This window comes from Sphaeramia orbicularis, chromosome 16 (assembly GCF_902148855.1).
Source record: "Sphaeramia orbicularis chromosome 16, fSphaOr1.1, whole genome shotgun sequence".
NCBI lineage: Eukaryota > Metazoa > Chordata > Actinopteri > Kurtiformes > Apogonidae > Sphaeramia > Sphaeramia orbicularis.
This window is the reverse complement of record NC_043972.1, coordinates 52,359,895-52,385,644: the sequence shown is the minus strand read 5'-3', so window position 1 is coordinate 52,385,644 and position 25,750 is coordinate 52,359,895. Positions and strand designations below refer to the sequence as shown.

The 25,750-nt window shown below is 39.5% G+C and overlaps 1 protein-coding gene across 1 annotated transcript in view; it reads right to left on the bottom strand.

Moving 5' to 3' along the window:
* Positions 1-4,193: 4,193 nt before the first annotated feature.
* The window catches only part of herpud2 (HERPUD family member 2), a 47,630-nt gene continuing 26,073 nt past the window's right edge, over positions 4,194-25,750 (bottom strand). Inside the window, 6 exon segments of the mRNA XM_030157629.1 lie at positions 4,194-5,088; positions 12,501-12,536; positions 12,539-12,611; positions 14,129-14,464; positions 16,109-16,234; positions 19,906-20,069. Coding sequence (XP_030013489.1) covers positions 4,882-5,088; positions 12,501-12,536; positions 12,539-12,611; positions 14,129-14,464; positions 16,109-16,234; positions 19,906-20,069 — 942 coding nt within the window. The 3' untranslated portion in view covers positions 4,194-4,881.

Sequence of the window (25,750 nt, the reverse complement as noted above, 5' to 3'; positions counted from 1 at the left end):
CAACTTTACACTTCATTATCATTTACACACATGATATTTGTCAATTTAAAAGATAATTTTACAAGTCAAAAAAGTCTCAGCTGTTGCAAAACTGATGAAGTATTACCCTGTGAAAATATGTAAATACAATAACTACACATTTAAAGTTGTCGAAGTGTATCATCATAACTATCTGATTTTACTATCTGTTCAAATTTCTATGTCTCTGCATGATCAGCAGACTTGAGTGATTTTCACATCTTTTGATACTTCTTACTCCTCCCTCTAGAAGACTAAGCTAAAATGTGCCAAGACAGTAGCTGTTTTGGTGTGGGTACTATGTATTACTTGTGACAAGAGATGTAATTAATTGAGCTGTTTCACACAAAACTGCATGTTTTTTTTAGTATCTTTGCCACAAACCGTGACTTTTTTCTTGTAAAATTATCTTTTACATTGATATGTCATTTACATAAATGGTGATACAATTCAAATGGGATACAAAAAATATGTATCTCATATGTATATCATGATTGACCAGCGAGGCACAGCTAAATGGGTAGGACTTGGGCTCCGTATACCCAGCCTGTTAGCAAGCTTTCACTAATTTGAGCATTATTACATTACATTAAACTGACACTAATCAAACAAAACATAGCCTTTTTCAAGAAACTGAAATTGTTCTGTGGTGTTTAAAATGACACTGTTTCAGTATGTTAATGTTGGCTTGATGAGTTTCACCCCTTGCATTTTTAAGGCTCCACTCTCTTAAATATAGCCATAAATAAATTCAGTACTGTGCTGAAGTCTTAGGCCCCCTTTAGCTATGTTGTGTTTGCAGGGTTGTGATGAGCATGCATATTTAATTGTCAGTGTCTTTTCCTCTTACAAGAAAATATAGGAAATATGTAACATGTACAGGATTATAAAAAAGACCCCCCCCCCCCCCCCCGCAAAAAAAAAAAAAAATATATCAGAGCTAATTGGCTTATACAGGCTAAAGTCAGCATTTCGTGTAACTTCTGTTCCATGATAAAAGGCAGACCAAACAATAAGAGATGTCTGACACGTGGAATAAAACAGGGCCGGACTGAGACTCATTTTCAGCACTGGAGTTTCATACCTCAGACCGGCCCACTTTAAATCACGACCAGTTAGTATTAAAATCATGTAATTATAACCTTACATGTTATCTTCATCTTTCTCATTTCTGGTTCAGGGTTGTGCTGCTGAGCTGCTCCTCTGTCATCAGTAGACTCTCCTCTCCCTTTCACACTTCCTCCAGTTTCCCTAGACTCGCCTGCACCTGTATCACAATAAAAAAATAACATCTACAGACACTTTGACTTACTTAACCAATTAAGATATTTACATTGGCAAAATAGGCAGGCTTATTTGATATTACTTTATGCTATTGCCTTTCAGTTGTGGGCTTTGTGTATTTAATGTCTCACTTTTAATGATAAAAAATAAAACAGGTCAGTACTATTGTTTGGGTATAGAAAGTGGTTTTACTGGAACTAATGCTTGCTTGTTCACACAATCTGTTCCAACAGCTCACCTTTTCCTTCCATACTGACAGGAGCAATCCCCTCATCACTACTGGCTCCTGGCTCTGCTTCTGACATTAAATCACATTTTAAAAACGGTCATAATTCTCAGCACAAATCTTCTATTTTGCAAAGCTTCATGTCAGTTTCATTCATGTAGTGCTGAATCATTGAGCATCTCAGAGCACCTTTCATATTGAACAGGCCTACACCATACTCTTTATTGTAGCCTATTTATTCTGATAATCTTCCCTCTATGAGCAGTCCTACCTGCCCACTCTGGACTTGTGGGCTCATGTCTGGTGTCTGCTGCTGGATCTGCTTTCTGACTCTGAGGAGCTACAAGACAAAGTTTCCCAGTTATGTGGCGTCGCATAATACTGTTATTTAAATGACATAACGTTATGTTCCAAGCCACAATGCCACACAATTCATTGACTCGATAATTAACTAACCTGAAAGGTGGTTTACCCGTTTCATCATCCTCATTAGTTGTCGTTTAGAGGTCGTTTTGTGAAAAAAGTTGCAGATTTTGGCACATTTGGCTGTGTTTGCTTCAAGAGCTTTCCTCTTTTTAATTCTTGCCTTCTCCTCACCACCCTTGCTCTTTCTATTATCCATGTTTCAAACAGCAAACACAGCTGACCATCAACATAGCCTACAGAGCACAGATTGTATATGCTCCACAGCTACAGTATAGAGCTACTAACCATATGCAAGGACATATTACGTCAGGTCACGGTGCATCTGCAAAAAAGAGGAAGAAAAAAAAACAGCTTGCTAGTAGAGGGGGTGGCGGCCCAGGAGCAGCGGTTGCAGATTACATGATCAACTCAGTGCTGTGACTGAACACCGCCCCCCCCCCAAAAAAAAAAAAAAAAAAAATTAAATATATATTTAAAGTGAACCCTGGCCCTCACGGCCTAAATATTATACCGGCCCACCAGGAATTGTCCCGGTCCTCCCAATTAGCCAGTCCGGACCTGGAATGAAACCTGATGTAAAACACCAGAAAATTAATGATGTAAACAAAGAGTTAAAGGCATGTAAAGTTCAAGTGAGTCACAGTACATACTTGACACAATGAAGCTGTTTTTCTCTTGAAACTTTGTTTTCAATGCTGAACGTATTGCCCATCAATATTAAACTGAGAATGGCATAGTGTCATCATAACTTTTCTAAAAACAAAAAACTTAATAGTGGCCTGACACTTTTGTACAGTCCTGCATGTTTCCTAAAAATCAAGTTGGCGGTGATCTAAAACCTCAAGAGAACACTCCACAATGTCATGGAGACTTTAGATTAGATTAGATTAGATTAGACAGAACTTTATTGATCCTTTGGGCAGAGCCCTGAGGAAATTGAGGTTCCAAAAGCAGCACAACACCGAGTATACACACAGGAAACCCCACAAGATAAAAAGCAATAAAAAAGCTATACAACAACACAAAAACTATAAATAAAAACAGTAGTGAAAAAAGCACAATTGCACATTGGAAAGTACTAGCAGAAACAAGTGGCAAAGTAGTAGTAATAATAATAATAACAATAGTTTAATAATCACAGAATAAAAGTCTACAGTTGTACAACCAGGTTCTTTCTCCATACAGACTGAAAACAATTGTGTTATATGTTCAGCAATTGAACAATAAAATGTCATAAATATGTCTAGACTCATTTGCACAGGAAGCTTTGAAAATCAGATAGAATCATTGAAATCAATCAAATTTTATTTATATAGTGCTAAATCATAACAAAAGTTATCTCATGACACTTAATGTATAGAACCAATCGAAACCAGACTCTCAAGCCAAATGTCTCACCATAAAATTGTATTCATTCAAGCTGTCTGTGTACATATATCATATTTGTACGCAAGTCCTGGAACACATTTGTGAATTTTATTTTTCTGTTCAGTTGATCATGAAATACACATTTGTGATTTTTTCTAGATTAATTTCTCTATGTATGCTCAAGGCATTTTGTTATTGTATCTGCATGGATCTGAACACACCAAGAAACAAACAATGAAAAACACTGAGAAAATACACACTACTGAATTGCACCCCTACCCGTGGCACACAGTTTGTTTTAATCCAACATGGAACATCTGTCTGCAAAACATAGTCATGCAGGAGGGAAATCTGGTTAATTCTCCAGCTAAAAAGAGTCCTTCACACTTAAGGCACATCCATATCTTTGGGATCACTAACAGTATTTTAAAATAGCATGAGACACAGATATAGAACATCGGTATAATAGCTATGATGGATGTTTTCTTTGAATATTTTTGAGTTGCTTTTTGCATGCCATCACCTACTGATATCATTTCTTAAAAATACCAATAGAAGAGACATAGCAGTCATGAGTCTAATTTGAGGCCTTTCTTTTAAGCTTACTTTTGATTGCAATTTTTAGCTTTAACTCTTGTAGTTTAATCTGCACTTGTCCACTTCTGTGCGTATCGTTAAGAATTATTACTTTATTTATTCTTGAGTATAAATTCTCTTTAATAATTTACCACTGGTAAAATAATGTTAAATATTTGGGGTTACTATATAAGAGGGGGCCATTTATCATCATGTCCTATACCTCTGAGTTGTACATGTGTGAATGCTGCTGCCTGCTGGACAGTCAGTACACCTGCACAAAAGACAAACAGACAAACTGCTGAGGCTTTTATTCAAAAAAGCATAATAACAGGAATTAAAGATGCATATACATACTCGTATGTGTAAATAGATAATGTTCACATACATAAAGTGGTAAACTATGTGCTTCAATAGCTGCAATGTATTTATGCACGTCATGTGCACATGAAAATGTCATTACAGATGTGGTGTTTCATGGTTTAAGACTCACTTCTCCCTCATATTTCAGGGAGAATGTTGATTCAGTTTGTGTGTTTGTGATCTCAGTCAGTTTGATTAACTTTACTTGACTTTATCACTGTATAAAACGGAAGACCATTCCCTCCAGGGTCTTGTCATAATCATAGATCAAGTTCACAATCAATTAAAAATGTCCTCTGCTCAAGCACAAACGTGTTATCTTTCAGGTACTCTCTTCTTACTTTCTTGTACCTCATCCAGAGGTCACAGACACATTATGTCTGCTCTTCACAGTAACCTATTTACAGTCCCAGTCTGTTTACTGACAGCATGAGGAGGTCTATTACCAAGGAGATGAGCTGTGTGGTCTGAGGTCAACAGTTTCTGATGTATGACAATAGGACAGTTAAGAGGACAGGACACATCCTGCATATAGACGCCCATTGGCAGGCAGGAGAAGGAAGCAGGGTGTCATGAGATGATGATCTATGGGGAATCAGAGAGCAGAGGGGCAGGCTCTTCTAGTTGGCTGGGTGGGGTCGTCCCTCTGGAATAAGTGAGGTGAAGAAGGTGCTGATGAAAGACCACGCAGTGGTAAGAAAGCCTGGTTCTGGGAGTCCACCAGCAGCAGCAACAGCTGCAGCAGCAGCCTGGGCCTGATCATCAGAACCCCCAGCTCCTTCCTCATCACTGTCATCATCCTCCATCCCATCATCCATCAGACGTTCCTAAAGTAAGAGGCATAGTTAATTTTTATGTGGCAGATAAAAATATCATCTTGGTAGATATGGCAGATATGACTAGCAAGGCAGATGGATGTGCATAATGTGTCCACAGCCAGATTTATTAATACTGAGGTACTGTACGAGGGGGAAGTTAACATTATGAAAGTGTCTATTTGAACCCAAAAAAAAAAAAAAAAACATTATACATAGAAATCCATTTACTTTACATCAGAGGTTTCAAACTCATTTTAGTTCAGGGGCCACATTCAGCCCAATATGACCTGAAGTGTGCTGGACCAGTAATATAATAGCAGTGAAAAAAAATTACATTATGAAAATATTGACACCTACAAAATTTCATTAAAATGTGAATAACATGAAGAACCTGAAACATCTTAACAAATTTAAGTGCAATTTTAACCATATTATGCTTCAGTTTATCATTTACATGTGCATTATCCAGTGTGCATCACACTGGATCTACAAATACACAAAACATTTAGTAACAGGCAGAATATTGGTCAAATTACATCTGCTTCTCTTAAGACATTTAAGGTTGTTTATATTTGTTCAGATTATTCACATTTATTTATGAAAGGATAGTCTCTAAATGTAAACATTTTCATGTAATTTTACTTTTTTTATGCTAAAAGAGAAAAATTTGGAGTTGTCGATATTTATAGGTTATTACTGGTCTACTGGACTTGAGATTGAATTGGTCTGTATGTGGAACCTGAAGTAAAATAATTGTGACACAGTTGATTGTTAATATCATCAGTGTAATTTTATCATTTCACAAATTCATCTCATGGGCCGGACTGGACTCTTTGGTGGGATGGTTTAGGCCCACTACACTGTAACAAATTGTACCGTTAAATAACAGTAAAATACTGGCAGCTAGAGTTGCCAGCATGCTACTGTTATTCTACAATATCTCTACTGTAATCTACAATTACAGTTTCTTACTGTAAAAAGTATTACGGTACTGGGCTGTATATAATGTTCCTTTTACAGTAAAATACTGTTAGCCACAGTTGCTGCATTTTACAGTAACTACTGTATTCAAAGAAACAATATATTACTGTAAAACGTATTTAATGTAATATTTACAGTATAACACAGCAAAAAGCTAGGATTTTAACATTTCAAATTACATTTTAAAATACAAAATCACAAACATTGCTAGAAAAAGCTCAAACAAGAGATGACATTATAACACTGAGCTTTTATTAAATTCACTGCAACAGCAGCAAGCATTGAGATGAAGCTTGGTTGGAGGCCTTCACAGACAACATGGCTTTCAATGCTCATCATCCAACTTTCAGATGTGACTTCATCACCTGCAACTGATGGAGACAAGAATTGAGATTAATGTCCCAAAACAGTATCAGATATATTGTTTACCAAGAACCTATGTAGTCACTGTAAGGTATGAAAATTGGTTAGGATGAACCCAAAATTCTGAGTGATACTATTCTATACTTTTTTCGTACTTTATTTAAATTTGGTATCATAACTTATACTGCAACCACTTATGGCTATTCTTGTCTTACAGTGGCAAGACACTGTCATGGAAGGGCAAAAGCAGTTATTTTATTACTCAGATATAGACAGACAGCTAATAGGCAGACTGAATGACAGACAGACACAGACTGACACACATCCTCACATAAACACATACATACAGACACTTCCCAGCAGTATTAGTCTGGGACTGGCTGGAGGGTCAGGGTGAGCTCAGTATCAGCTGCAGTGGAAGACATTTGGACAATGGTAGATCCATTATGAATGACACTGTGTTTATAGAGCTATAAAGCATACAGACATTCAATAATGCTACACATCCTATACAAACTGCCCAACAAAGAGGGAAAAATTAGCCTTAGTCACTTACTTTTATTAAAACAGTGATTAATTATCTCAGTTAACACGGATGTCCAAGTTAGTAAATTCCACTTTACAGATTTAATGTCTTAGAAATTTAACCCTGGGGCAGTGAAAACCACGCAAATTGACACGCTGTTTAGTTTAACTGTGTCCACTTCACAGCTAGCTAGTATGCTTCAGCTTAAATTAGCTGCATGTTAGCTACATAAGGCTAACACCCCCAAATATGAAGCAGTATTAAACCGCCTGTTACACCGCGCAAGTTGCATCCGGTGGGAACGCGGTTTATGGAGGCAGTTTAATGTTTAATGAACCCAAAATGCCACAGCATGGTGACAGTTCCATAGATAAAATCACATTTACCTGATAAATGACCAACTGGAGCAGGATGGAGTGATGACAGTGTAGGTACAGAAGGATGAAAGCATCAGGTGGCCTCTGTTCCAGTGCTGGATGGTCCGGGGGAAAATAGTCGTTTTTTCTGTATTTATTTTTTCCTTCTGCTTCGTAAAAGAACCACTAACCTTTGATGCAGCAAGTCTATAGTTAACATTCATTAGATTGAATCTTTTTCTAAATGAGCTGGTGGGACTTGATACCAGATGACTTTGTTCAGAGCAGTTCTGGGCGGACAGCAGTGGAGGAACTGAAGAAAATACTGTGGAATACTGTCAAATTTTACTGTAGCTTACTGTTTTAAATGTCCTCCTTAAAGACCTCATTATTTACAGCATTATACTGTATTTACAAATACAGCATGATACTGTACAAAATTTACTGTTTTTTTTCAGTAATTTGTTACAGCGTAGCCATATGCTTGACACCTGTGCTCTAGATCAGTGGTCCCCAACCTTTTTTGTACTACAGACCGGTTTCATGCATGAAATTTTTCCACAGATCAGTCGGAACCGTGGACTTGTTTCCCTGCAACTAAAAGGGATCTCGATTGCGACCGAAATAGGCGCATATGCGCCAATAATTTTGGACGCGCGACTTAATATGAAATCACCGTTGCACTAGTGCGACTAGGGATGTAATAACCGGTATAATGATAAACTGCGGTAAAATTTCCGACGGTTAGTATTACCATTTAAACTGTAATTATTATGATAACCGTGTTCGATTACCGCACCTAGAAAACTCACGGTACTGTTCATTTCCTGAAGAAGCAGCGGCACTCCAGGCGTGTGTGCGCAGTTTGTAATGTTTGGCCTCTGAAAACATGGCAGAAAGCACCTGCAGGGACAGAGCTGCAAAGATTCGGGGATAGGGGCTCCCGCACGGACCCGGTCTGTCCGACTCCGTCGGAGCGCGCACGCACGGACCCCGTCCGTCCGACTGCGGGTTGGTCCGAACAAGCACGCGCACGGACTCAGTCCGTCCTAGCAAGCGAGCAGACAGTCCCGGTCCCCGCTAGCGTTAAACCATCCCTGGCCCCCACTCATTCAGATCCTCACCCACAGCGAAACCGTCTGAACATAGATACTCAGGACAAACTCATGTCAGTTCAAATGAGCCCAAATGAGTGAACTTCAACTGTGCAAAGACACATGATATGTGGAAAAACCAAAGGAGAGGAGGCTTTATGAACTGAAGGACATTCAACAGTAAATCCACTGACTGACCTCCAGAGGAACTGGACCATATGACACTGTAGGGATTGGTCTGTCACTGACCAGGAGTGAACCACTGACCAGTCTGGATCAGATCAGCCCAACATGTTTTAAATCCTCATTCTTCCAGAATATTTACATTTGTTCATGAAACAGTTCAGGAAAACATGACTGTGTTTCACTTTGTTTGTGTGTCTACAATAGTGGATATGTGTGACACTGTGAATGATTTGATATGGAAAATGTTCAAACAAACTCCACTATGACCTGTCCAACTACTTTTTTCTCACAATCAAAAACACCTCAGGAATCAATAGGAGAATTGATAAGGAATTAGATTGATAAGCAGAACTGATAATGGCATTGATTTTGATCAAATCCTATCAGTTCCCACCCCTGGTGCAGATATCTTGTGTCCATAAGGTGCCAGCTTTAATGCACATTTGTATGTTTGTTGTTTACATGTTATTACTTGAATGTTTCTGCAACAGAAAGTACATTGTGCATGTTACTTCATTAGTTTGTTTGTTTGTTTTTTTTCAAAATACAACTGGGTTATATTATTTCAGTGTGTGTATTAGTACTTTTTGAACATTTTGAACACATTTCTACAATACCGTGATAATAATGATAACCGTGATAATTTTGGTCACAATAAGTGTGATATGAAATTTTCATATCGTTACATCCCTAGGTGCGACTATCAAAAATTAAGCAAAAGTTATAGGCCTGCGCCTTGAAAATGGGCTGCAGAACAAAGCCACATGCTGACAGGAGCGCTAGAAAAATGCCCCAACACCACACTGGCTGACTTAAGCGCGAAAACAAACGCCCTGCCGGCATAAACAAGCGATCAAATAAACTCCCCTGCTGGCTGACACGTGCCGGTAATGTTATACTTCCTGTGATTCGTCCGCTTGTGCGAACCTGGAAGTGCGCTGGCTGGCAGTTGGGCCACCGACAATGTAATGGTGTGGTTATTTCCATGATATCATACGTGCTGAGAGTCAGCTGATCATGGTTCACGAATCAACTTGCTACACGATCAGCTGACCATAATTGGTGAATCACGGAACAGACTGTTGTTGCTATTTTCTGTCATCTTAATGATATAGTTAACTGGAGTCATGTCATTGTATCATGATCATGGCTATTAGTGTTAATGTTTGTCATTGCTCTCAGAGTGAGCAGACCAGGTGCTGAGTCACCATGTATGGTTCCAGTTAGAGCTGACATGAGTCTATCATGTAGCTCTATGATATGTGTTTGTAAGCATTAGTGCTCTCAGAGTGAGCATATCAGGTGCTTAGTCACCATGTAATGTATGGTACAACAGTCATGTGTCATGGTCTTGTGTCACAGTGTGAGTACAAAGTAAGACCACAGGTTGCAAGTATTATTTTTAAGTATTTATTTGTCATCAGTTAAGTTGACATCATCAGTGATGACTGAAAATCTGTGGAATAAAGCAGTTGGCTCTAACAAATTGTGTGATTTGTCCTCCATCCCTAAGAACCACCTAGAATACCACAAAGTTCTTTTCTACCAATCAATATAGGACTTTAATGCAGCAGAATTACGTTTTTTTTCTTTTGAAATCTATTCAAACACCTTATTCCAGGTTGTTAACATTGATTAGTAAGGGTATTACTTGATATATCCACAAGAGTTTCGCTTTGGCGCCAACTTTATAGTGGTGCTCCTAGATTTTTGCTGGTGCGCCCAACTTTTTGGAGTTGGGAGCACCAGTGCTCCTAAATCAAAAAGTTAGTCGAAAGCCCTGAACTAGATGGTCCCATCTGGGGGTGATGGGAGACACACACTCCAGTTGTGTTCCGTATATCCAGTCTACTTCTTGATAATTCATCATTGCAGAAAATCAAGCCGCACAAAGATATGAGGTTGGAAACTGAAGGACTTTCAGGGCTTTTGTGGTGATATCCGCATATTCTGCTTGACTTTCATCCAGAATGCACAGAGGTTTGAAGTTGTCTCAAATATGCACTGATGTGCTGGAGCAGTTTGGAGGCGCTTGTGTGTCACCTGTTGCGATGAACCTGTAACTTAGGCAGGAATCATGATATTTCCTTCTAAATGCAGCTTTTTGTTTTGCAGGCAGTCTGTGACCCTTCTGCAACCTCATCATTTCCTCGTTTCTTCCCAAAAAAGTTCTCCAGTGAATTTTGTTTTGGGCTCATTTCTTTAGCTTGTATTAATACTGATTCATGAAATGGCGCACTAGAGTCTAGCGGTTGTGAGGTAAGGGAAGAAACGGTCGCTTTTCAAAATAAAATCTCCGCAAGACTAATGGAAAAAATTGCTTTAATATTAACCACATTTTTTTTTCTTTGCGGCCCAGTACCAAATGATCCATGGACCGGGGGTTGGGGACCACTGCCCTAGATCAAAACACAGCTATTCATCTTGAAGTGAATATCTGCAGACAGATGCAATAATTCATCAGGTAACCTACATTAATCAAATGACAAACTAGCCACAGTATATGGAGCTACTATTCCACAAGTCATCAATGACACCTCATTCCAGTTTCTAGTACTGTAAACTTTTGACTTACTTTTGGTCTTGAATTGAATGTTTTTAGTTAATATGTAGACAAACATTTGTGATAAGAAGACTACAAAAATTATTTGGTGGATCCATGAGATTTAGATTGATATTTCAAACTTTATTAATTCCAAAAGAACAATTAATGCACATTTTACCATGTCCATGTGTGGGATTATCAGATGATGTTGAAATTACAGAAAAGATTAAATATGCTGGCTGTAAAGCAAACCAAGGTTGAAACCTGATCTCCATTTACTGGCTATACTAAAAGCCTTTTATCTCCTTTAACCTCAGAAATTGCAACAAATGTACTCATACATACATGAAAAGTATTTCCTCAAATACAAAACAAAAGTTGTCAAGCAGGTGATAATGGTTGATACAAACAAATAAAGACCAACCCGCAAATACAGGCTTGGAAAAAAATAAAGGTGTCACAAATAAACCTGTCTATATGTAATCATATATGTATAACAGTTAAGCATAATGTACAATTCTAATGCTTTCATTTAATATATTAAACAATAGAGTGAAATGCCTACTTCGTTGTTGTGGACTACTGAAGTGTTTGTTAGTGTGCTGTGTTGATTTCAGTCACTGATGGAATAAATGTGCTAATGACATTTGGCTAAAGGGTTTTTGTTGTCATGTACAACCACCAAAAGATTGTTGATGGCTTTAAACAGTAAAAGCCATCTCAAGATCTATTTGTAACTATATTTATAACATTTATAACTAGATGGCTGGCGTCTAGTGATAAATTTAGTTAGGGAAAGTGTAGTGATGGTAACAGTGCAAAAGCATCAAAAGGAGATAGGGACATGACATAGATATACATAATGTTAAATTCTGATAGACAGAAGCAAGGAGAGTAATACTAAATTTTACTTGTCGTACCAACATGAAATCAAGCTTGGCAGTAAAGCATGACATTCTTAATCTCAGGGTCATGAATTAAAGCACCACATTGGGCAGACTCTATAACAGTTCCAGTAAACCCTCCCCCATATCTGTGCATGTGCAGCCACTAGTAAATAATTTTTATTTATATAAATACCAGACTTCTTTTTTTCCCTCTTCGTATTGAATTTTCACTCATTTGGTATTTTGTCTACCTGTCTTCTCTGCACTTGCTTGTTGTATGCTGCTGCTGCCTGCTAACTGTGAAATTTCCACATGGTTTGGACAAATAAAGTTATATCTTATTTTATCTTATCAAAGACATCAAGTTCTTCAGAGCATATTCCGACTGCAATGCAGTTCCATTTCTCATGACAGAATTTTAAAAAACTTTATATAGAGACAGCATATTTACGATTATTCCACTGTGTGAATGCATTCTCTTACCATTTCCGTATGTTCTTGATGTCTTTCTGCTTCCTCCTGGGCAGCTCTGCCTCTTTCTCTCCTCTTACATTTTGCTGCTCAGGTCTGAATGGAAACCAACCAGCCTGATGCCTGAGGCAGGAAAAAAATTACACACAATCTGAGGCTTCACTTTTAAAATGATTGTCATACACAAACTATATTAAAACATGTTTTAAACATGTATGATGCTTTCACATGCAACCGGGAACTAGATCCTTTTCCATATTGTTAATTTCAAAATTACTAAATGAGTTGTTTCAAGGCTGTAAGTTGTCGCTGGGTGAAATGAAAAATGGCTGACACACAATTTATTGTGACCTGCTACTTGGGTAAAACAGTTCTGGACATGTTAATTCATCTGCTACAACATTTTCTTTGCAAATTTGGTATGGTGTCATCAGCTAACAGCAGCAGAATGTTAATAAAGGCATTATTCACCATTCATGATGAATCCTTTGTTGCTCTCGGCCATGTTGAAAAGTTCAAAGGTTATTTTCATCTCGGCAGCTCGTGTATCAAAATTGTTGCAGTTGTCAGTGGAAAATACGACGTGAGGGGGCGTTCATGTGCAATTTTTGAGTTATCAACTAGTGTTTACTGTAATTCCCATAGCACAGTGTTTCTCAACCCTTTTTGAACAAAGCCCCACTAACAGCATCATAAGCCTACTGCCCCCCTTCCCCAAACCCCCGAAAAAATTTGGGAAGGGGAGATATGCAATTCTAAAAGTAACATGATGAACCTCTATCTGTATGTGGAGGACGTGGTAGGTTATATAAATCTGAAGATCAAGCCTTCCTCATCTCATCATTGCCCAACTGTCACACTCAAAAACTAATTTGCAATAGGGGGTGATATTACATGACAGACCTCAATTCGTAAGCAAAGGGGGGGGTAGAGTGACACATAATGTTGTGATGTACGACAGTAGTCACTAATGCCGCGTTTCCACTACGTGGAACCAGCTCGACTCGGCTTGGCTCGACTCGGTATTCCTGGAGACCGTTTCCATTACAAGATACTAGCGACTTTACAGTACCTGGACGTCATAGCGATGCGGCGTGTTATTTCCATGTTGTCTACTCAGAGAGTTGCTGATAAACTCACTCGTTGCGTGTTGTCTCATCTGAATTTTTACGTCGGCCACCAAAGACTGAATCTCCTCGACCGACCATGGTGTAGTTTTGGGCTGTTATCATGTGCATTAATGTACCGCTATGTTTACTGTCAACTTTCGCATCTGTTTTTTGCAAAACGGTGGGTCACAGAGAAAACTGTCTGACCAATCAGTGGTCTGCAGTGTTTACACGTCATGGTTTAGTATCTGGTCCCCAGTCCTGGAACCTCGGCGGAGGTGATACCAAAAAAGTAGTACCGGGTACCAGATTCCAGGTCCTTTTTCATAATGGAAACGCAAAAAGGCCGAGCCGAGCTGAGTCGAGTCGAGTCGAGCCGATACCACGCAGCGGAAACGGGGCATTACGCACCCCATTTGTGCCCCCCTCTCAGCTTTCTCCCACTGTCATAGCTCATGAGGGCAGGATTAGAACTTCAAACAAAGTGCCTACTTCAAATCTCTTTTTTACCATTTCAGAATGTATACTCACAGGTAGACAAGCAGCATGGCGCCCACCACCATGATGAAGCGGCTAAATGTGGAATAGAAATACACAATGCTGAGTAGGACTCCAGCTCGGGACACTGTGTAGAGCCAGTCGAGCCAGTCGCGGTTCAGCTCATCCTCATTCAGCACCGGGCCTCCTTGTGCATTCATCTGGATGTTGGGGTTAACTGGCTGGTTCTCTGGTAAAGGGTTTTGAGCAGCATTACGACCCAGCGGGGCCTGCACTGCTTCATTGGGCTGGATGGGCTGATGGGGTGAGGAGGAGGGAGGAGATGAAGGGGGGGCGCTAGGAGGCTGAGACGCAGCCACTGCTGCTTGACTGCAGAAAATGAAGAGGAAATGTTCCAGTTCAAGAGAAAATAACACATCTACTTTCCTACACCATGTAGAAAGTTTATCATATTTCAGTGTTCAGAGTTTTTGAGCTATGGGAAAAAATACTGAAATTGCAAAGCTGACATCAGTACTTCCTCTTCACAATTTGATACTACCAGTTGGTTGTAATAAATGTATAGTTGGGGTTTTTCCTGCACAGAGAAGTAGGATACATGGCACCATCAAATTTTGTACGACTTCCAACTTTTAACTTAACTTTGATGGGGATCGTCATAGAAAACACCATTTTCTAGTATTCTTCTTAATTTGTCATGTGATCTACTCTTCTGAAGGCTCATACAGACAATGTCATTAAAAACAAACAACAGCAGTCAAAGCTTTCTCACCATTTTAACCTGCCCTTTTATTAGTGTGACTATGGGATCTTACAAAGTGCTTCTAAACTATGGGTTTGTAGCATTAATGTGACTAGAACATGTCAATAGTCCAAATAAATTATCACTAGTTTATTTCAGTCCATTTACAGGGATACTTTAGCTTCTATCTACATTAAAGTGTTTGGTTTCAGTCCACAATAACTTTCGGAGTTTCTGTAACTTATTATGATGAGGAACTACTATTAGTCCATCAGCTGCAGGTCTGACTTCTGAACTCAAACATGCCTCAAAGTCTGATTTACACATAGGATGTAGAGACATGATTTGAGTCATTATTAAAAAGTCCATGATGGTTAGGGTTAGCTGGGAAATTAACAAAACACCGCAGCTCCATGTACATGAAAATTCTGACTATTGTTTATTTCTTCAAGACATTGTCAATATTATAATTCTGGCCCTAGGTGATGTAAAAATGCAGAGTTTCTAGTCAAATACATCAACAAAATGCCATTGCACACAGACCTAGCCACCAGAAACCACAGCAAACTAAAAGAAAACTGGTTAAAGTTTGGTTCTAACTTAAATGTTTTAGATAGGGGATAATTCAACCTGAAAAGATCATTATATGGTATTTTTGGCAGATTCACCCTGCCCTATTTTCAAACAGACATTGCATTCAGTGAACATCTGTTTAATTATAAAGGCATTTCCAACCAATGTCACTGTGCTGTATTTTTTCCAAAACAGAAATATTACTTTACTGGTGTAGGCGGAAGTATTTTCAAGCTTTATTGTAGTGTGCCAAAGAGCTTACAATACTGTTGCCACCAATCAAAACTATAGGATAGGGAATTCTGCAATCACAATATGTCTGACCTGTGTTCTGTGGTAGTGAAGAAGTGTTGTCAAAACAGAAAAACCCATCAAGATATTGTTTAATGTGAAATGTATCTATGTAAGCATATCTTTTTTAGAACTCCTAAAGGTAGTTAAAGGTACATTACACAGGATCAGGATGGCACCATCTTCACTTCACTTTGGGTGAAAAACCCTGTAAGAGTGGTGCTTATTTAATAATAATAAGCATTCAATAATGCTATTATTTTTACTGTTACAGGAAACAACAGGAGCAGTACATATGTGTGAAGGTATGGTAACGTAGTACTACATGAAGAAGAGGAGAATGAATTAATGAAATATACCTTGTATTAACGATATAGTAGGTACATTTACAGCCACTTGTTACTTACTATTGCATATAGTAGTGACGTGCATACATCTGCTGCCACCACAACATCTGCATGGGCATGTACATGGGGTGGGGGGGCATACTAGCAGGGAAGCCTCCTTGTAAAGAGATCTGGGCTTCATCAGGCCTGTGGAAGGAACATAAATCACACATATCGTCACAAATACAGAGAAGCTCTGTTACATGACGGTGATTCTTTAGTTTTATCCATAATATACTCATCATCAAAATTTTAAGGCCAGTAGAAAAATTGCAAGAATTCACATTTTGCACTGTTGGATCTTAAAAAGGTTCTACGTAGAGTTTCAAAATGCAAAAAGAAGAAATGGGAGTGAGACAAAAAAAAACTAGAAGCACTCAGAGAGCGCAGACCTCCGCCAAGGCTGATCAGTGGCCCCCCCCCGTGGGCCCCCCCACCCCCCCCTCACCGCCAAAATTTAATCATTTCTTCCTTATCCCATTTCCAACAAACCCTGAAAATTTCATCCAAATCTGTCCATAACTTTTTGAGTTATGTTGCACACTAACAGACAGACAAACAAACAAACAAACAGACAAACAAACAAACCCTGGCAAAAACATAACCTCCTTGGCGGAGGTAACAATTAAACTGAAATAGGCTGTTCATCAGCTGACCAAAAGTTTAAGACCACAGCTAAAAAAAAACCTGTCACCCCCCTAAAATAGAAATACAAGTTTCAAAAAAGGAGTCAGTAATGAGTAGCTCCACCGTTCTTGTTGATCATATCAAAAATTTGTTTAAGCATGCTGATGATGATGATTGATGATGATGATGATTATGATGATAGCGTTTCCAGGAGGCTAGTGGGAATGTTGCTCCAAGTGGTAAAGATGGCTTCATGGAGGGCATCCACTGTCTGGAAGTGATTTCCATTTTTGTTAACTTCCCTTGCCATCCATCTCCAAATGTTCTCAATCGTCATCACTCACTTAACCATATAGTTGTGATAGTGTTTATTATATAGGTACATAGATGGTAGTGGTTTCTATCATTTGTAGTAATAGTTGCAGTAGTAGTATATCCACTGTTAATACTTGTACTTATAGTAGTAGTATTAACAGTTATGGACATTTGTTCTGGTTATTGGTAATTATACTAGCACCAGCTGATCTACTTTTTGACAGTTCAAGTTCAGTTATCTGTGCATCAACTGCATCCATGTGTCTCCCCCTTCTTCCCCAATCTCTTTCTCTCTCTCTCACTCTTTTTCTCTTCCTTTACCCTCTCTCTTTAACCCCAACTGGTCAAGGCAGACAGCCATCCTCCAGGAATTAGGGTGTGCTAGAAGTTTCTGCCTGTTAAAAGGAAGTTTTCTTCGCCACTGTCACCAGTCACAAGTGTTTACTCCTGGAGGATTCTGTTGGGTTCTATAAATTGGATTTAGAGTCTGGTTTTGACCAGCTCTACAGGGTGAGTCAGAAAAAACGCTCTTTTCATTTAAAGAAATTGTACCACTGAAATGGAAATGCTTATTTTTCTTTTGATTATACAGTCATATTGATGTGGTTATTGAGCATGTCTGGCGATTGAATCATTGATTTATGGCATAGCATAACAGAGGGAATGTCCATTGTTTATTGTGCACCGAAATATCTGCCAACACAGTTTGTGCCACCGTGAATGAAATTGAAACTGTCAACCATTACAGCATGTTTACTCGCCATCAAAATGTTTTGTCTCAACGAAGTCGTCCGGCACGACCTTCAACCTGGCTACCATTCAGATTGATGCAAATCTGTGCTCGTTGTCGCATCTCTAACACAGCTCTTCTTGCCATTCGTGTTCGTCGTAGGGCTTGGATTTCAGCCGTGATGCGATTTCGGAGTTCCTGAAGAGTTTGTGGAACAGTCTGATACACACGGTTTTTAAGATACCCCCACAAGAAAAGATTAAGGGGGGTCAAGTCCGGGGATCTAGGTGGCCACTCTCTCTCCTGACCCAAACAGACAACTCGATGAGGAAATAATACCTGCAATCGCTGTGGTCTTGCCATGATGAAAACTCCCTGGGCACTGTCATGTAGGCCTATGTCCTGAGTGTGAAAGCAAAGCCCCGACTCCTGTAATTGTTGTCAATTTCAAGTTTGTTCACTGTGGCATACATTGTGTTGGCAGGTATTTCAGTGCCCAATAAACAATGGACCTTCTCTCTCTTATGCAATGCAATAAATCTATGACTACATCACCAGACATGCTCAATAACCACATCAATATGACTGTATGGTCAAAAGAAAAATCAGTGTTTCCGTTTTAGCAGTACAATTTCTTTAAATGGAAAGAGCGTTTTTTATGACTCACCCTGTATATGTAAAGTGTCATGAGATAACTTTTGTTATGATTTGGTGCTATATAAATAAAATTTCATTGATTGATTGATGATTTAGATCAGGGGAGCGTGAAGGATGGTCCAAAAGAGTGGCATTATTCCTCTGGAAAAAGTCCTTTGTCTAGCACGCATTGTTAACTGCAGCGTTGTTCTGTTTTTAAACCCAGTCATTACCACACAGACCAGGCTCCTCAGTCATGAAGGATGCCCCCTCAACATCTCCACATAGCCAGCCGCCATTTGACGCTCCTTCACAACCTGAAGCTCCAATGTTCCACTGAAGGAAAAAGCACCCCAGATCATGATGGCGCCCCCTCCACTGTGCCGCGTAGAAACCATCTTAAGTGGGATCTCCTTGTCATGCCAGTAACATTGAAAGCCATCAGGACCATCAAGGTTAAATTTTTTGTCATCACAGAATAAAACTTTCTTCCACCTTTCAATGTCCCATGTTTGGTGCTCTCTTGCAAAGTCCAAATGGGCAATTTTGTGGCGTTGAAGGAGACGAGGCCGTTGAAGACGTTTTTTGTTCTTAAAACCCTTCTCTCGCAGATGCCATCTAATGGTTATTGGGCTGCAGTCGGCACCACTAACAGCCTTAATTTGGGTCGAGGATTATCCCATGTCTTGAGGGCCGGCCAATCAAATGCTCCGGCTTAGTGCTGGTGAAATTTTTTTGGGTCTACCACTTGACTTTTTTGTTCCATAATCCTCAGGATCTTTTAAGGAATTCAAAATGACCGTCTTACTGCATCCAACCTCAGCAGCGATGGCATGTTGTGAGTGGCCTTCCTTATGCAGCTCAACAGCCTGACCACATTCAAACAGAGAAAGCTTTTTTTGACTTTGCCATCAGGAGGTCATGACAGTGTGAATACACGACAGAAAATGACATTGAATCCACATTATTGCACAAATTTAGGCTGTTAAAGGATGTGGTCTTAAACTTATGATCGACTGATGAACAGCCTATTTCAGTTTAATTGTTCTCAATAAATTGCTTACTCAGATTTCTTTTTGTCTCACTCCCATTTCTTCTTTTTGCATTTTGAAGCTCTGCTTAGAACCTTAAGATCAAACAGTGCAAAATGTAAATTCATGCAATTTTTCAACTGGTCTTGAAATTTTGATCAGCTGTGTATTTGTAGTGAAGATTTAATGTTAAGACTTTTTCTTGTGGGTGCTGTATTTTGTTGATCCAAGACTCACAGACCTTATTCCGATTCTACACTTCTGCTTTCAATATTCCAACACAGCACTGCACTAAACTGCTGCCTCTCAAACCAAAAGTACCGAATCAGCAGCTCTTTAACCTAATATCTACTTGAATTGAATATAAAGAGCAACTTATACTGTCTGCACTAGACTGCTTAGACTAGATTTCTATATTACTACTAATTTATATATGCTTTATTTGAAAACCTGTCACTGATAGTAAATAAATGTCTTACCACTGTGGGACAGCCAGAGGTGCAAAGCTCTGAGGGTTGTACCGGGGGAGGCCTCCACGATACCTCAGACCATCATAAGGTCCTGGGGCAGAGGACGAAGAGGTCAACTGCCCATCCTGATTGGCTGAGGTGACAAGAGAGGAGGAGCTTGCGCTCTCTGAGCTCTGAGAGATGACACAAGAACACCAATTATTAATTAGTTATATCAGCACACGTCTTGTAGCGTCATGATAAGAGAATATATTATATAATCACTCCTAGGCTGAAAAGTTCAACACCCAATTATTTAAAGACAATGAAATACTGAAAAACAGCCGATGATTTGGTATGAAAATTTCGGTACTTTAAGCGTCTGTTCACTCAGTTTCTGGACTCTGCTGTAGAAAAGCTGTGCTGTGATGAAAGGTTCTGTCCAGTCACAAATGATTTCAAACAGGTAGGGAGGTACCGTACTTTCCGGAAAATAAGCCGCTACTTTTTTCTTGTTTTGAACCCTGCGGCTTATACAGTGATGCAACTCAAGTATAGATTTATACGGGCTAACGGCCACCAGGGGGCGCTCTAGCAGGAAGCGCAAAAGTGAGACAGACAGGAGGAAGAGGTGATGAAGAGGAGAAGTTTTAATCTTAACTTTTAACAATCATTTTGCATGTCATGCACAAACCTTCATCATGGAAAACACATGAAGAAATGCATACGATGCAGCTTTTAAGTTAAAAGCAATCGATCTGTCTGTCCAAGAAGGAAATAAAGCTGCAGCACGGAAGTGCCATTGAGCAACAATGGAGGAGAAATGTAGAAGGTGTGTGACGGAGCCTTTGAACTCCGACACTGAAGAAGACGACTGCAGTGGTTTCAATGAGCAGAAAGAAGATGAAGATACGGATCAATGACTTTTCTGGGTTTTTGAACCAGCCGTGTTTCTGCCGTTTTACTGCCATGTTACAGGCACTGTTTGGAAAAAAGCAGTTAAGGTGTGGAAATAAATATTTAAATAATCTTTCTGTTTACCATCTTTCTGTGTAAATATCTCATGTCACAACGTGGACACCTGCGGCTTATAGTCAGGTGCGACTTAAAGTCAGCCGCGGCTTATAGTCAGGTGCGGCTTATATTCCGGTGTGCCTTATAGCCCAGAAAGTATGGTAAATATATTACTGGTGGTCTTGACTAGACCAAGTCCACCAAAAAACATTAATTGCAACTGTTAGATGTTGGAACAGTAATTTAGCTAGTCTGGATGCCGTCCACATTGATTTGACTTTGATTGGTTTCGGTGCTGCTGTTAACAGTAGCAGGAAAACCTCTGTTTTATTTTCTCAATGTCAGATCAATATGTTCGATTCTTGCAGGTTAAAGTGGTGTAAAACTTTTAGCACTGATATTCTCTAAAGAATCATTATAAACTAACTTAAAGTAATTTGCTAGCTTAATCACATTAATGCTAAACACTACCTGCAATAAAAAGCACCCTAAGTACCCTAATTACACTGGTACCATTCGGAAGTTGAAAAGGATGGACATTCATATTTTTTTCCATCTTTCACACAAGGAATTGAGGCAGATCGTCATGTTCTCTCAGTGCACACAAATAGGTGGTGGGCAAAGTCAGACTATCCCATTTCATTCACGAGTTAATCGATACCTCTTCGCTGTGAAGCTAATTTTCTCAAAACAAATTGCTAAAATAAACTGAATAGCCTTACTGGTTGTTTCCCAGCTGACCGTTTGCTCCATAAAGAATAAATCCAATTCTTTATCAGCAAAAGTGTGTTGGGATAAGATCCAATCAGAATTCATGTTGTTATCTCATGTAATTGTTTTGGCCAATCGCTTAGTTCATTGAAACAGCGTCATCGCAGAGCCGGAACATAAACAGTCAGCAGAGGCACTCATCTTCCTGAGACAACATTCAGGTATGTTTGCTTTGTAATTACTTCATATACCTTGAATATGTGCATATTGTTGTACTTATTTTTATAGGCTACAAAGACTGTGAGCCATGCTTTCCCTTCAATGCATTACATTGGTGACAACAAAAGCCGGGAAATGTGCTACTCTCTACAGCAAGCTAGCCTATAGCTCAAGTGCAAACTCAAGAAAATGAAATAAAAATAGTCAAAAGCATGAAATTAATACAGTTTTATATCATTTGTTACCATCGTCATGGTTGTCAGAAGAGTATAAACAAGCAAAGTAAAGTAAAGCACTATGTATTGTGATAGAGAAGAAACCCCGATTCTTGTGACCAGAACACTTTTTTGGTTCACACCTTGGCGAGGCATCAAGCAGAGAGAGAGAGAGAGTGACAGATTGTGGTGAAGTTGAGAGAAGGAGAAATAAAAGGGAGCTGTGGAGGGAGAGAGAGAGAGAGAAATAAACAGGATAGATGCTTCCCACACAAACACTGTGCTGCTGTGTGTGATAGTCTGTGCAGAGACACAAGTGAGACGCAAGGCAGTTGTTTTTGTTTTTTTTTTGCAGGTGCAGTTTCCCCCCAAACACTGATGTGCTTTGCAAATGCAGTGGACTAACTCCAAAACCACTTTTGGAGCAGGGGAATCATCTAGCTGACAATCAATGATTCTCCCGCCATGGTGCTCTGGTGGAGGCACAACAGGTGAGCTTTGCAGACTTTGCCTAGAAAAGAGTAAACACTCTGGTTTATTCTGGAACAAATGTCTGGGATGGGTTTGCCTCTGGGGGAGCATTGACCTTCTTGTACAGGTATATTACCTGTTTATCGTTTGAAGCAGCTCTGAGGATACATGTCCACTGAAGCTACAAGATCTCTCCCACATAAATGAATGAGAAGCCTTTCATCTTTACGGCCCTCTGCCACTTTGAGCAGGTTACCTGCACTTAGTGTTTCACATTTGAAAGACTCTCTCTTCCCCTTTTTCTGTTAATGTCAGTAACACATTGATTCTTCTCACATATTAGCTGGGAGTAGATGTGATGTTCTCCTCGATGGATGGGAACCTTCCAAGGCTGAGCGCAGAATTCTAACCTTTGCAAAAACATTGCCCGAGTGAGCGACACATGGAGTAAGACGTCTTTTCATGTGCTCCTGCAGAATCACTAATATATCCGTCTAAAACCACCTATTTTGCATGAAGAACTCGTTTAAAGTATAATTAAGACTATCCAAAACACACCAAGAGCCGAACAAACTGTGGAAAGCAAAGCTGAATGGATAAAAAACTGGAGAAGTTCAAATACACAGCTAGCGGCCAACGAGCTAAAAGGACCCTGAGGCAGAACCAACCTACGCTAGCTAACCTGGTCCAACTGTCACCGACAGAAAGTACTGAAAGTGTAATTATGTCCGCCGAAAATATCAAAGCCAACATCCTCGACACTGTGAGGGGAGAAATATCGAAAATCCTCAGAGAGGAACTTAAAAGTGCCCTGGCAGAGGACTTCGACACCCTCAAATCCGAGCTACGAGCTGTGCGGTCGGAAATTGCTAACACCTCAGCAGCTATCAGGTCAGAAATAAACCAAATGAAAACGGACATTCAAGATGTGACTGAAGGACTATCGACGTGGTCGGATGAGGTGGCCTCACTGCAAACCACGGTAACTAGCCTTCAAAGCCAGATTGTGACTTTGAAAGACAAGTGTGAGGACATGGAGGGCAGAATGAGACGGGGAAACATTAGGATTGCTGGTGTGGACGAGCTCCCGAATTCCAGTGCGCCAGAGTCGGTGTCTAAAATGCTTAAAGAAGTGCTGCAGTTGGATCGGGAGATAAAGATTGACCGCTCGCACCGTACACTTGGTCCCAGAGGAACTCCAAGACACCAGGTAAAGCCACGAGTGATAATCGCTAAACTTCATTATGACGGAGACGCGGCGGAAATTCTGAGGAGAGCACGAGACCGAGCCCCGCTGATGTACAACGGGAAACGGATTGCAGTATTCCCCGACTACACTTCCAACGTCGCCAGAGCTAGGGCTGCATTCACCGACATACGTAAGGAGCTTCGAAATCAGAAAGGAGTCCGATACGGCCTGCTCTACCCGGCCAGACTCCGGATCACCTTTAATGACCAGGACAAGGAGTTTGTGGATCCGAAAAAAGCCATAGAATACGTCCAGAAACTACGCACAGAGCCTGAAGAAGGCTGAACGATGAACGTTTGTTTTCCGGAGTAACATTTTCATATGTCATGTTTGGGTAGCCTTTTCATAATGTAAGGCTGTTTAACTTGATGCTTGTTCTGCAGGAGCACAAGTGAGTATTTTTTCGCACACTTGTAGACAGTCTATATCATCTGAGACTGTTTTCTTGCCATTTGTTTAGTGGCTAGGGACTAAGTCCACCACTACTTTGCTGTTTAACTAATGTCAGCTAATGTTAGTGTTGTTTGTTTTCTTGTTTTGTTAGTTCTGGTCCCTCTGTTCCCCAGGGACCCTGCCTTAATCATTAGTACAAGAAGGTTATCTTTCTTTTCCCCTGCTTGGTCTGATATTGACTATGCTGAGATAGAAATGCTATTCTGCTGCTGTATTAGTAACTTACATTTACTTCATTACCTTTGGTTTTATTATCTAAATCCACTCTTTAGAGCTTACACCACCATACATATACTATATTCACAAATGATTCACCTCTGCTTCCCATCTCCATCCCATGGTTGTCAATACTGGGAAATCTATCCACAAATCATATTCTTTAATTAATGGGAACACTCAAAATTATAAGCTATAATGTTAAAGGTCTCCATAGTCCTGTTAAGAGAAAGAAAATTATGTACCAACTGAAACAAGTCAACTGTCAGATAGCTTTCCTACAGGAAACCCACTTATCTGATGTGGAACACGAAAAGCTAAAAAAGTCGTGGGCAGATAAAGTATATTATTCCTCGCATCACTCTGGGAGGAAAAAGGGGGTATCTATACTCATACATAGACATGTCAATTTTGTAAAAACTTCTGCACATAAGGACACTGAGGGCCGGTATATCTTGGTTAATGGACTGATTGATGGCACAAAAGTATCCTTCATTAATGTATACGCACCGAATGAAGATGATCCTGGCTTCATTAGAATGCTGTTTAATAAAATATTACAATATAGCACTGGACTAATTTTGATAGGAGGAGATTTTAATTGCGTAATGTCTAATATGTTAGACCGGAAACCCCCCTCTAAAGCTACCCTTTCCCAAATGAGTAAAATGCTCAAATATCAATGCGCAGAGGCTGGCCTTGTTGATGTATGGAGGAGCAAATTCCCTGGAAGTAGAGATTTCACATTCTACTAAAACAGACATGCATCATATTCAAGAATTGATTATTTCTTTACGTCTAAGAAAGACCAATATAGAATATCTGATATTAAAATACTACCTATTACATTATCTGATCATGCACCAATAGAATTAAAGTGGGATATAGGCCAGAGATCATCCTCTAAACAATGGAGACTAAATGCATCCCTCCTAAATGACAGAGAATTTAACTCCTTCATCAAAACAGAGCTTAAGAATTACATGGACACTAATATTTCATCGGTAACATCTCCCCTTATCATATGGGACTGTGCCAAAGCATTCCTTAGAGGTCGCATTATTTCATTTGCATGTGCTAGGAAAAGACAGAAGGAAGCCAAACAGCAAGAATTAGAAGATAAAATAAAAGAATTAGAATATAATCATAAACAGTCTGCATCAAATAGTCTACTAAAACAATTAAATACAACACGTAGAGAACTTAATAGTCTACTATCAGATAAGATTGAAGGAAATTTAAGATTTACCAAACAAAAATATTATGAGCACGGCAATAGGGCAAGCAGATTATTAGCTTTCCAATTAAGAAAACAAAAGTCATCTAA